The sequence below is a fragment of the Tyto alba genome, unplaced genomic scaffold (genome assembly GCF_018691265.1).
Source record: "Tyto alba isolate M040663 unplaced genomic scaffold, T.alba_DEE_v4.0 Super-Scaffold_32, whole genome shotgun sequence".
NCBI lineage: Eukaryota > Metazoa > Chordata > Aves > Strigiformes > Tytonidae > Tyto > Tyto alba.
Window position 1 is genome coordinate 8,123,497 of NW_024881307.1, and position 12,943 is coordinate 8,136,439.

The 12,943-nt window shown below is 63.1% G+C and overlaps 1 protein-coding gene across 6 annotated transcripts; it reads left to right on the forward strand.

Annotated features, from left to right (window-relative positions):
* The first annotated feature begins 443 nt into the window (after positions 1–443).
* SCN4B (sodium voltage-gated channel beta subunit 4) lies at positions 444–12,805 on the forward strand. Of its 6 annotated transcripts, XM_042800508.1 has the most exons (6): positions 4,399–4,525; positions 4,879–5,016; positions 8,393–8,556; positions 9,264–9,489; positions 9,734–9,863; positions 9,983–12,805. In XM_042800508.1, exons 1-6 carry the CDS (start codon positions 4,462–4,464, stop codon positions 10,074–10,076), a joined length of 816 nt encoding a protein of 271 aa, XP_042656442.1. In that variant the 5' UTR covers positions 4,399–4,461; the 3' UTR covers positions 10,077–12,805. The 6 variants fall into 6 exon arrangements, with proteins under 6 accessions (XP_032860237.1, XP_042656443.1, XP_042656442.1 ...); XM_033004346.2 differs by lacking the exons at positions 4,399–4,525; positions 4,879–5,016 and adding an exon at positions 444–721; XM_042800509.1 differs by lacking the exon at positions 4,879–5,016 and having other exon boundaries at positions 4,392–4,525.
* Positions 12,806–12,943: the final 138 nt, after the last annotated feature.

Here is a 12,943-nt window from a genome sequence, read left to right on the forward strand (position 1 = left end):
ACGAGGGTGAGGGGAGCTCTGACAGCCACCCTGAGCTGTGCCTCTCCCCGCTGCCCTTCAGCTGGGGCCGCCGAATGCCTGCGCATCCCAAGTCCGCACGCAAGCAAGGTCTGGCCGGCGCACACCACCCCTACACACCTACGACTGCCTCTTTCCTGGGCTAACGCTGCCGGCCTGGCCTGCCCAGCAACCCCACCTCGCTCAGCCTACGGCCGCTCCGAGCAGCGGGGTGACAGCCAGCAGCCCCAGCAGCCCCAGCTCTTCCCAGTGCCGCCTGCCTGGCCCCGGCGCTGCGCTCTGCACCCCTCGCGTGTGCCCGCGGGGTTAACTCTGCGGAAAGCTCCCACCTCCCCGCAGGCAGCTCTCCCCGCCCTCCTCGGGAGGAAGGACACCAAAATCACCTCTGATGCCCTCCACTGTCACAGTCCTACAGCACCGGGCTGGTGCTGGGGTACAGCCCAGCCAGGCTGCAACTGGTACCTGGCCCACGGCCGGGAACAGCTTCGCTGCTGCAGGAAGGAGCAGCTCTGGAGGAGGGCGGTCGGCTTTCTGCCCTGCCAGCTTCAGGGGGAGTCAGCGGAATGCAGCCATAGGCAAAGGGGACGGGGGACCCACAGGTTGGCCGTTTGGGGACGCCTCTGGGAGAGTCACTAGCGAGAAACGCGTGAGGAAGGCAGGCACTGTGGGATCACGGAGGAGAGCCCTGCGGGACACGACGAGGGTGAGTTTTCATCACTGCAAGGGACCGAGGGCAGTGACTGCAACCCTCCCAGCGCCAGGGTGTCATGAATCCTCCAGAACCAGGGACAGTCCCTTGTACAGACGGTATAAATTTCCTTGGACCAGGTGGGATTAGAGATGTTGAAGAGCAGGTGGGGAGATGGCGGGGACCTCAGCTCAGTGCTGTGCAGAGAGCCCCGGGGGACTGCTGGGGTGCCTCAGGGGGTCCCTGGGAGGGAATGCCGGGGAGCTGAGGGGTGTGAAGGGCAGCACTGGGGAGCTGAGGCTGGAGCTGGGGAGGGTCCGGTGGAGGTGGCCTCAGGCTGTGCCAGGTCAGGAAGAAACTTTCTCCTGGGACACTGAGGGTTGCCTCAGTGTTTCCTGCAGATGCCTCTGCAGCGGCTGCCGAGGGACATTGTTCCTCTTTCCCTGCTTGTGTTAAAGGACCCGTGAAAGGGGGCAGGGAACCTGCCCGCCCCAGAGGGCAGCCAGCTCTGCTGGCGGGTGCAGAGGAGGCAGCCGGCAGGTCGGCTCTGCGCAGGGAGAAGGAGCCAGGAAGAGGGGAAAAGAGGGGAAAGCATTGCTCCAAGGGAGAGCTGCAGGCAAGGGAGGGCTGAGAATGACAAAGGCAGCCAAGCACTCACCCGCAGTCCGAGTCCCGGGGACCTCTCACTCAGCTCCCAGCCAGGCGTGCCTGGCCCAGCCAGGACGGTTCTGCGGAGTGTCTGATCGCTGCGAGTGCCTCCTGCCCGCTGCCGGCTCCCGGGCTGCCAGGCCACCTTGTCTTTTAAAGGTCACAGTCAGAGGACCTTGCAGTAAATATAAGGTGCTGATGGGAAGCTCTGTTCCAGCGTCGCCACCTTCTCCGTCGGCAGCAGGGCTCTGCCTGCTCGTGGTCCGGGAGCCCAGCATCCCTTGGCTCTGGGAGGTTTGGGAGGGGGCCAGGACTGTCCTCCCGTTGCTGCTGGGAGCGGGGCTGGGGCTGCCTGGGCAGGATGCTCCGGGGCAGCGGGGGCCAGCGCTGTACCTGCTGCACTGAGCTGGGAGGCTGCAGCCCAACTGCTTTGCTCAGCCCTACCCTGCTCCATACCCACGTGGAGGGAAGCAGGAGCCCTCCTCGGAGAGCAGCCCGGCATTTTAACCCTCCCAGCTCCGCTAGTGCAAGCTGAGAGGGAGTGAGGGGTACACAGGGGCCTGGCAGCCGCTGTGACTCCCCCGGCATGCTGCAAGCCAGCTGGTAGGACCCCCAAGCCCTTCTTCCTGTCCCCCCTGGGAGGTGACTGTCCAAGTAGAGGGTGCTCACTTTCCCTGAAACCAGACACAGCAGCCTTGTGCTGGACTCAGCAAAACAGGTTTCCGCTGAGCCGCAGTATCCCCGGGTCCCATGCCGGACACCTCAGCATCGTGCCAAAATCCCAGGGCCAGCTGCTGTGAGTGCCCTTCCCGGCCGTGGCACACAGCCCTCACTGAGGCCGGGCTGCAGGAGAGCAGAGCTTTTCCCAGGCCCGCGGCAGCGGCAGATGTCTCGTGAGATCCGTCGACCGAGGAGACGGGCCGGGGCTGCCAAGTGTGACAGCTCCATCAGGCTCCTGTGACAGGGAGCATCCCTCTCTGAGCCCTGGGGCTGCGTGGCCAGGGGGGCACGGCTGGCTCTGGGCACGCAGTGGGACTGGGCAGCATGACCCCAGGCTCGCTGCCCCTGCAGAGATGCTCTGCAGGGAGACAGTGGCCGCAGGGGCACGTCACTGCGGAAGAAGCTGGGTACCCGCCTGCCCAGCACACCCGGTCTGTGCCCACAGGAGCCCTTTCGTATTTACTGGCTGACGCTCCCAGCTGGGTGGTGCTGCTACTCCCAACTTCCCTGCTTCCAAAAGGATTTAGGGCTCTGCCGGGGGGTTCACAGTGGCAGTTTGGCCAAACCCATCCCAATTTTACCCACCTTTTTGGAAGCAAACTTGGCAGACACCTGAGCATCCCGGGAAGGAGTCTTCCACAGGTAATGGCCTTTCCCTGCACCAGGGTATGGGCTCTACTGTTTCAGGTCCCCAGTGCTGCGGGTCTCTGTGGTCCTGGAGGGTCCAGCCTCTGCCTCACCTGCCCCCCTGCTTCAGCACCTGTGACTGTGGCCCTAGCAGCCATCATGCAGCCTTGCAGGGGTGACAGGCACCCCTCCACCCCTTCTGCCAAGCTGCTCCTCAGAGGTGTGCCACCCCTCTCACAATTAGTGAGGTTCCAGCAGATGCAGCGCTCCTCCTGCCTCGGCACACAGCTTGCCTGCTCACCGAGCCGGATCCATCACCGAGCCGTACCCATCACCGAGCTGTAGCCATCACAGCCGCTCGCCCAGACACCTTCTGCCGCATCAGCAGTACTGTCCAGGCCACTCCTGCAGCGCCAGCTGCCAGCGCTGCCCAGCCCGCTCTGCCTGTACTGTTCCTGTCTGTTGCCAGCTCTGCAGCCCTAACTCCTCAACCCACAGGCACTGCTGGCATCTTCTCAGGGTCCCCTGGGACGCCCCCGTGCCCTGCAAAGCCTCCTGCTTTCCTTCTTCCCTCCTGCTTCTTGCTCCTGGCCAGGTGGGAATGAGAGTGAGCTGCGAAGGGGGTGGGAGTGGGGCTGAGGAGTCTCTCAAAGTGCCTTGGGGATGAGGGGCCGTGGCACCCCGGCCATGCAGACAGGGCCTTAGGCAGGCATCCCTGCGGGCAAGCTGCCCTGACACCCGAAAAAAAAACCATCCTGTTTGGGGAAGCTGTAACGCTGTACCCAGCAAGGGGGCTACAGCCTCGCCTGGCCCCGCGGGGTGAGCTTTGCTGGGACACCAGCCTTGTGCCAGCAAGAACTGCAGCCCCGGAGGAACGGTCAGTGCTGTTCCTGCACCACGAGCACGGCAGCACCTCCTCCCCCTTCCCGCCATGCCCGCTCTCAGGATGCATCACCCCCAGCAAATTGCTGCTCTGCGCAGAGGTCTGGCCGACTAATGGATCTGGGCGCAAAGGTAAGGCTCTATCTTTGCACGCCACATCACCGGGGGCCTCCATTAGGAGGGGCCCTGCCACCGCCCTTTGGGATGCGGTCTGCTGAAGGTTAAGGCTAGTGGCTGTGACGCTGACAAAAAGGTTGCGGAGCCGTGACCCTATGTGCAGCCAATTATCCTGGAAGAAGCTCACAGTGAGAAAAACAAGTTTTCCAAGTGTTCTCTCTGGCGCCGGGCGGATTGCCCCCGCAGCCTTGCCCACCGCTTCCCAGCTCTGTGTCCCCACCCGCGGCCGCAGAGCTGTCGGCGGTCTGCCCTGGGGCCGGGGGGGTGCCGGCAGCCGCATGGGGACAGCGGGCAGGGGGACTGGGGGTGTCACCCTGCCGCGGCGCTCCGGACGGGAGCTGAGCCCCAGCCTCGGCCCGTTTTGCGTCCTCCCGGCAGCGGCGGGGGAAGCCACCAGCCCCGCGCTCCCGAGGAGTGTGTGTGTGTGTGTGTGTGGGGGGGTCCTCGCTGTCGGGGCCGAGCCCCGCGTGGGGGCACCCAAAGGGGCGACCCTGGGGAGCTGGGCTGGCGTGGGGGCGTGCGGGACGGGGCGGGGCGGGAGGATGCGCGGAGGGGGTGGGAAGGGGGGGGGGGGGCGCGGAGGAGCGCGGAGGAGGGCGCAGCGCGGCCCCGCCCGGCGCGGTTCCACCCGGCGCCGCTCGCCCTCCGCGGGGGCGGCCAGAGGCGGGCCGCTGCGGGCCGGCACCGGGCGGACCGCAGCCATGGCCCCGGGCTCGCCCGCCGCCCGCCGCCGCGCCGCGCCGCGCCTGCTGCCCGCGCTGCTGGGTAAGGGCTGCGGGGGGTGAGGGGGGTGCGGGACCCGCTCCGCCCCGGGCACCGCCGGCATCCTCCTGCCCCCCCCCCCCCCCCCCCCCCCGCCGCGCCCTGGGGACCCTCGGGCACCTCCGGCAGCCCGCTGCGGGGTGGCACCGCGGGGTGCCCCCGGCTGCCAGACGCCCCTTCGTCTTCCCGAAGCGGGGTGACCCTTGCTAAGTCGCCCCCCCCACCCCCTCCCGCACCCCCCCCGTTCGCGCTCTGCTGCTTCGCATCTGGCCCGCCTGCACCGCAAGGCATCGGACGCCGCTGCTCGGATGAATTTCCCGTCCACGGGCGCTAATGCAGTTATCTCTGCTCCGCAGCCGGAGAGTCCAAAGCACTGTGGATAAGTGACTTGTCCAAGGTGACTTCGCAGCCGAGTCCGAGAGCGGACGCTGAAGTCCTGGCTCCGGCCCCTGCCCTGCCTGCATCAGTCGCTAACATCGCCAGAGCTTTCTTCTGTGAGCACTGCGGCTGCATCCCGCTTTGCCCTGCTCCGCTCTGCTGCTCTGTGAGCAGGGACCGTGGCTACCTGCCTGCTAACGTGAACTGGGGAAGTAGCTGTAGGGAAGCCATGCACTGCTTCAACACGGCCGCCAGCACGCCTGCCGACAGGTCATTCTTTTTACAGTTCAGTTTGTAAAACAACCATCTGCATGCGCTTCTCCCCGGCACGGGGATGACCCCATGCTGCAGGGCCGCTGCTTGACGTCCAGACCTGTGGCCGGGGATGCCCGAGACCCCCTGGCTGCACGGCAGAGGAAGGGGTTGAGGGGTTCGCAGCCGTCCCCTCCCCAGTGCAGCCCCTGGGGCCGGTTCTGAGCCGCCCGCATCAGCCCGCGCGCACCGGCTGCACTTCTGCTCGTGTAGGTGATCCGTGTGTCAGCGGGCACAGAGAGCCTGAAACCGAGCACTGCCTTTGCAGCACTTGCTGTTGGGAAGCTCCCTTGTGAGGTGTTTTAGAGGGTATAGTTCTTAAGCTTGTTTTAAGTGAGCTGGAGACACGAAAAGACACGTAAGTACCTGACTCCCTGCAGGATTTGGGGGCTGGTACGTGGTTGAAAGTGCCTTCTCCGATTGATGCAGTGCGAGCTGCTTTCAGCACGGGGCTGGCAGTGGGGTGGTGGGAGGGACTCGGGGATGCTGCAGACCAGGGCACTTGCGGGTCCGGGATCCCGGGCGTGGAGGTGGGAACCTTGTCCCCCAGGTCGCGCAGGTGGGCTGGGAGCCTGGCAGGGGAGGTGGGAAGAGGAGGGCGTCTGGGCAGGACTGTGCCTTTTGGGGATGCCCTGCTCTCCAGGGACTGGCAGCGGGCTCCTGCCTGCACCAGGGAGCCACAGCACAGCTTTTCCATCCATGCGCACGGGAAGGGTGAGGCCCGTGTGTCTTGTCCCAGGGCACCTCGTGCCTGGGCTGGGAGCTCCTCGTTCTCGGCGGAGAGGAGCCTGGCCAGCCCGCCAGGCAAGGCTTGCTGCCTGCGCCAGGAGGTCACCGGCTTTTATGGGCGCTGAAAGTTTTTGTAGAACAGCTTTCTGACAGATGGCTGAGGTGTCCCGTGGCTTTCAGGTGCATCCTGTGTGCCCTTGCCATTAGGGCTGCGGTTCCCAGACTGGGTTTCTGGGAGCGGATAGGCTGGCTCGGGACGCTGGCCTGGGCTGGAGGGCTGTCGCTGCTGGGGCTGGGTCCACGCTGCTGGGCATGGCTCGGTGGCTCTGGGAGCCCTGGTCTGGGGCGGGGGCTGGCCCGCGGGGCTCACCCTCTGCCAGAGCAGAGAGCAGGCAGGCAGGGCTCTGGCCGCAGCAGGAGGGGCTGCTCTCTGGCTGCCTTTCCCTGTCTTTTGGGGAAAGCTTGTGCCTGCAGGCGTGGGAGGGGGCCTGCAGCCCCTAGAGAGGCTTGCCCTGTGCCCTGAGGGTTGGGGCAAAGTGCAGCAGCTTTGGGCAGAGAGAAAAGTAACAGTGGCAGGTGGTGTGGCAGGTTCAGTCAGTAATCTCCCAGCCTCCCAACTGTTTTCCTCTGTGCTTTATTTAGTGGTAACGTATCAAGTCTGTCTTCCTGAAACCACAGCATGACAGGAACAAGATCAGCCTCCATTTACCCCACACATTCAATTCAGATTACGTTCATGACCTTATAGCGGTGGCAGACAGGATTAAAAGTGTTATAAGGTGCGAGGAATCGTCTTTCCTGTAAGTAACTGTCTGCTTGCAGCACCCTGCCTGCTCAGGCATACCTGCAGAGGCGGGCATCCTCTGCTAAATCTTACTCCAGGTAGCAGCACGATTCCCTCGCGGCACTCCTGGCTGCGAGCTCTCCTCTGTAGCATCCCCAGGGCTGGTTTCTGAGCCTGACAACTGCGGGAGACCTCCATCTGGTGGGAACCACTCCCTAACGTTAGCTGAAGCCTCTCGAGCAAAATGAAAAGCGCTTCTTTGTAAAGTCAGATAACTCCTTCCCTGCAGTGCTTGCAATGCAGCACTGCAGCAGGGCCCGAAGCCCAGGATGCAGGGCTCTCAGGCTTGGCTTGGGCTGCGACGTGCCTGGGGAGTTGTTAACACGGGCATGTGTGGGAGAATAAATCAGCAGCTGAGGCGGCTGCAGAGAGACACGAATATGAAGCTGAGGGCAGTGTATCCAAGTTAAGGCGGCAGTGGAGCTGGGGGCCAGCTTGTAGCTGTGGGAAGAGCTCTGTGCCCCCTATTTCGGTTCTCCCTGTGCCCAGGGAAAGCTGTGTAGGGATGGCTGAGTCCCTTTGGTGGCTGAGGTCTGGGAAAGGGGAGGACAATGTTTTGCTGGGTGGTATCACATCTTGGCCATACCCCATCGTACAAGCAGGGCGGGGCCCCGCTGGGATGGGGATGGGGAGTGGGGCTGCTCCCCCCGGCCCGGAGCGGACGGTTCATGTGGACACTGCTGACCCAGCACAGGGGTGCGGAGCCAGTCCCCTGTGTGGGACCCCGGGAGCTTCCAGGCATGCCCTCGGCTCTTGTACCTGCTCCTCGACGCATTTCTCCCTGCTGGCAGCGGGGAGAGGAGCGGCAGAGCCGCGTTCTGCAGTTTGAAGGTCATCCCTCAGCTGCAGCGGGAGCCGAAGCTCCCGGCGAGGCAGGCGTGAGGGGGTGCCGCTCCGGAGGCGTGGGGGGACGGGCGACGTGCCAGGCGGCCGGGGCAGCAGTGCTCATTAGTGCTCCAGCTCCCCGCTTGAAGAACAGAGCGCTCTGCTTTGCTTAGGGCTTTTTTTTCCCCCCCCCCCCCGCTTTAAGGTCTAGCTGAAGGCCTTGTGGATAACGTGCAAATCAGGGCTTTCATTTGCATACTTTATTCGTGGTGATATTATGGTTCCCTTTGAATCCCTGCTGTCTCTGGGTGCCAGCCAGCCCCTGCTGTTCCTCCAGGAGCAGGTCCCCTGTCTCTGCCGAGCTGTCCTGGGGCTGGGCGCGTTTGCTCCGGCCGTGGCAGCCCCCGGGAATGAAGGGAACGAGGGGTAACAGACCCGTCCCTGGGCTGCGGGAGGACAGGAGAGCTGGGCTCGTGCCCCCCGTGCTGAGGCTGTGAGGAGGAGGAGGAGGATGCCGTGGGTCCCTGTTGGAGCCGGGAGCAGGACCTCGGGGCGGGGGCGATGGCTGAGCCCCCCACGTGCTCCCCGGGAGGGGATCCCCGCTCTGGCTGGTGCTCCAGCTGGAGGCCGGGGAGCAGTGGGGAAGCAGTGGTCCCTCCCACGCACCTTTCTCCTCCTTGTCCCCTCCGCCCCGAGGGCGCAGGTGGGCAGCAGAGCCCCGCAGCAGGCTGGGCTGCGTGCCCGCGCCGTGTCCTCACGCTCTCCTCCCCTCTCCCTGCCAGGTTTGCACGTCTTCGCCATCGCCTTCGCCTTGGAGGTGTCGGTGGGGAAGACCAACACTGTGATGGCTCTGAATAACTCCAACGTCCTACTGCCCTGCACCTTCACCACCTGCATAGGCTTTCAGGACCTGGTCTTCACATGGTATTTCAACTTGACAGAGATGGTGGGTTGCTCTCTGGGCTTCGCCTGTTTTCCTGGCAGGTCCTTTTGTACTTTCCCAGTGCAGACCAGCACTGCAGTCCTCCCAGAGTTCCCTTTCTCCCCTTGCAGGATGCCCATGGCTCCAAGCGTCTCTAGCTTGGGGGGACAGGGCTGTGCAAACTGGGTGACTCAAATACCCTGGCACATCTGTGCTTTTGGCACAAACCTGTTCTGCATTTTCTGCTGCCCACAGGCTCATTTCTTCTCAGAAATCCATCATAAACTGGCTGCTCAGGTGCAAGGCTACACTTTGGGCAAAATATGGTTAATTTTCCCCTCCTGCACTAGCTCTGAAATACTAAAGGTTCTGTATAGATTTGCTCTCTGCTGGGAATATTCTGCTCTTAAACTCCTGAGCAGGTCTGTCCTCGCAGACTGGTCAGCCCTGGCCGGCCCTAGAGCAAAGGGACTTTCTCTGCCCTGGGGTTCTCCCGTATTTTGTGTGGTCTGTAACATCACTGCAGGGCAAGTCAGATTGATCTGTTGCTTCCCCACGGGCTGCGCATCAGGTCCCCCTCCACGGCCATCCCTGCTTTAATGGGGTGTGCGGGGACGCTCGGCCCGGCGTGGCTGTGCGTGCAGAGGTGGGGCAGGAAAACTCAAGCCTTTCCCTCACGGGGGTTGTCGGGAGCCCAGCTGACCCCGCGTCCTGAATCCCTGCCTCTGCAGATTTACCATGGCAAGATAAAGAGCAAAGCCTCGGAGCCCTTCCTGGTGGGACGCAACCCCCGGGTCGAGTTCGTCGGCTCGACGACTGGAAAGGACAACAACATCTCCATCGTCCTGAAGAATGTGGAGTTCAGCGATGCTGGGAGATACACCTGCCACGTCAAGAACCCCAAGGAGAAGAACGCGCAGCACAACGCCACCATCTATCTCACGGTGGTCCAAAAGAGTAAGTGCAACCCCGCGAGTGGCACGGCAGCGGGGGTGCACACCTGCGCCGGCCCCACCTCGGCTCCTGGCTGTGGCAGTGCACGGGGTGTCCTGGCTTCTCGGAGGTAGCTGCCATCCCTGAAGGGCAGGGCTTGGCCTCGAGCCCCTCTGTGGAGGGGGTCGCTGCCTTTTCGGGGGGTGGCTGTGCAGCTGGGAGCTCCCTGCTCCCCTACTGAGGCCCCTCAGCACCTTCTCTCCTGCAGTGGTGGAGGCAGACAACACTGTGACGCTCATCATCGTGTGCATTGTGGGGGGGCTCATCGGCCTCCTCATCCTCTTCATGCTCATCAAGAGGGTGGTCCTGTTCATCATCAAGAAGACCCAGGATGGGAAGTGAGTTCGGGTGCCGGTCCCGGCGCCCTTCGGTGGGTGCTGCCGTGGGGCAGGGGTTGTGGTGAGAGGGGCCAGGGCAGGGGCTGAGGGCTGTCAGCAGGCTGTGTGTCCTCCCCCAGGAAGGAGTGTCTCGTGAGCTCGTCGGGGAACGACAACACCGAGAACGGCTTGGCTGGCTCCAAGGCGGAACAAAAAGCACCCCCAAAGGCATGAAGCAGCGGCGCTCCGAGCCCCGGCCCGCCCAGCAGCGGGGAGGGTGGGCAGGGGGACAAGCCTTTCCCTTTTGTTTTCTTGCCAAACTGCCAACGCTTGAGACATGTTTCTATTACACACGTGCCTGCAACCTGCACTGCTTCTCGGAAAAGACTTCGGCTGCCGTGGGGACTGGGAGCTTCTTGCGGACTTGGTCTGGGACGCTGCCGGGATGGAGGGAGCCGCCTGCTCCGCTCTGAGCGAAGGCAAGAGGGTGCCAGGCGGGCAGGGAGGGGGCTGGGTGCTGGGGAGTACCCGGTCTGCAGCCGGGGGTGCAGGCTGGTGGGCGGCCAGGGCTCCCGGCACGCCTGGGGGGTAGAGGCTGCGAGCAGCTTGGGGTGTCTTGTCTGACTCTGGCAGTGCTGAGCCGGCACGGGCAGGAGCTGCCTGCTGCATGCTGAAGGTTTCTGGAGCAGAGCAAGGCTGCACGAAACTCGCCGTAGAGACAGAGGCTGCTGCCTTCGCTGCGTTTCTCAAGGGTCCGGCACGGGAGGAAGGGAGGAAGCAGGGCTGTTGTGATGGGGCTGGGGTTCAGCTCTCCCCTTCAGCTTGAGAACCAAACCAGTGAAAGACCGGTTGCTGTCAGGGCTGTCATCTCCTCCCAGTAAGAGCTGGGCGCCGTGCTCCCGCCGGGCGAGCTGGCCCCGGGGTGCCTCGGTTTCCCCTGTGGCAGGGCTGGGGGGCAAAGCGGCCGGGGCTGGCCCTGTCGCGGGGTCGCTGCCGGCCCGTCCCAGGAGCACGGCGGGGTGAAGCTCCACGGTTCGCACCCGCTTTGCCCCCGCCCAGGGCCACCCCCTGGGGGCAGCGGGGGGCTTCTCCCCAGGGGAAGCCTTCTGGGGAGGCGCTCCCTGGGTTCCTGCTGCTGCTGCTCTCGCTCCTCCTCCCCTCCTTTTAAAGCTCGGCACTTAGAGCAGCGATGCTTTCGGTGCCGACTCACCAAGGCTTAACTCGTTATGCAGATGTTTTTTATATTAGACTCCAGTGGGAAAACGGCTGTTTGCGTTTCCCTTCCACCTGAGGAAAACCGTGGCACTCCATCCGCGATGCAGGGAGGGAGCACGGTCGAGCTCTGGCGAGGAGAGCCGGGCTGGGGCTGCGCCAGCCCGCTCCTGGGCCTGCCACCGCCCTGCCGGGTGACCTTGGGCAAGTCGCTCTGCCTCTCCATGCCTCAGTTTCCCCGTCTGTAAAATGGGGATAATAATACTGCTCTACCTCACAGGGGTGGTTGTGAGGCTTCCTTGGCTAACATTTGTAAAGTGCTTTGAGATCCTCAGGTGAGGGCTGCCACAGAAAGTCAGAGGGTCTTTGCGAAGGGTACCCGCAGCGGGGACTCGGGCAACCCAGCCCCCTTCCCAAGGGCTGTAGTAGGATGTGAGACATGAAGGGAATGAGCTGATCCTACAAGTGAAGTTGACAACGTCCTTTACAATGTGATTTGTTCCCTATTTCTCCTCTCTTTGTGGGTGTCTGTCAGTGTAGCTGCAGGACAGGCAGCTCCCCCATCCCCACTCGGAATTGGGAATCAAAGCTGAGCCCTGACTCCCCTGGCTGCAGGCGCTTCTACCCCGACAGAGGTGCCGGAGTGGAAGGCAGGCGAGGGAAGGCCAGGTGCTGCCTTCTGTGGAGACTGTTGTGGGAGGGCTTGGACCCCACCTGCCTGCTCGTGGGGCCTGTGGCACGGGGAGCTCCTTGCAGCCTTCGCCCGGGTGCACGGCCGGCTGGCTGCGCCCAGGCTGGGCGCAGGGGTGCCCGCCGGAGCGGGGCCGTGCGTTTGGGACCGGGGACGGGTCCAGCGCCTGGCCCCGGGCAGGTTTCCTTGGCTGCTGGTTAGACAGGCAGGTGGGAGTCAGGTACCCAGGACCCCAGTCCCCTCTCTGAGGATCCGTGGGACCCTCAGGCAAATCACTTGAGTTCTCTGTGCTTCCGTTTCCCCATCTGTAAAATGGGGACAGTAAATCTGACCTACCTCGCAGGAGGTGTGAGGCTCCCTGCATCGCTTTGCAAAGTGCTCAGAGATCCTGGGGCAAAAGGCACTCTGTAAATGCCAAGTATTGTTAACATGCCATTGTCACGCACGAGAGTCTGGGCAGGAAGGTGTGAGACCTCCCAGTTGCCCCAAGAGACCCCCCAGCCCATCCTTGGAGGAGACCTCCTGTGGGAGACGACAGTGAGGCAAGGAAGGGATTTTTTTAAAGAACTATTTTTAGCTGTCCTAACCTGTTGGCCTTTTTTAGACGGTATCTGGACGCAGTTCCACTTACCACAGGATATGCAATGCTGTACTATGCATGGATTACTCCTTTGGCTTGATGGAAAAAGTCAACGTAACCGGTTTCTGAAATGTAACTCTATACACATACGTGTGCGGGTGCCGTGCGCAGCGCCGGGGGCTCGGGGGAGCAGGCTGGCTCAGGAGCTTGTGCCATCTCCTGTGGGGTCCCTGCTGTCACAAGGGCTTTGGGGGGGTCTGCAGGGGCTTTCCGGGGCAGGTGGGGGAGAAGGCCCTGCCGGAGGTGCGTGCTGCGACAGACACGTATGTGTATAAGCATATATAAATACATGTAGGAGATACCTGCAGAGAAACACAGGATGTGTACAACATGCTGTGTGATGACTTACAGCACATTTTTGCACTGTAGAGGTTTAGTTAGCTTTGCCTTGAATGAAATAAAGTTTGTTTACTAGAGAAACTCGCTGTAGTTGGGGTTGCTGTGGGTGTCTGTTCAGGCCGCCCATGCCTCCTTTGGCGGGCAGTGTTTGCAGGGGGCTCGGCGGGTACCTTGGTGGGTACTCGGTGCGCGACCGCCTGGGAAGCAGGATCCCTCCCT

Coding starts and splice junctions, on each gene's coding strand:
- SCN4B (XM_042800508.1), top strand. CDS start 4,462: ATGGCCCCGGGCTCGCCCGCCGCCCGCCGCCGCGCCGCGCCGCGCCTG. Junction 4,526..4,878: donor CCTGCTGCCCGCGCTGCTGG/GTAAGGGCTGCG, acceptor TCTGCTCCGCAG/CCGGAGAGTCCAAAGCACTG. Junction 8,557..9,263: donor ATTTCAACTTGACAGAGATG/GTGGGTTGCTCT, acceptor CTGCCTCTGCAG/ATTTACCATGGCAAGATAAA.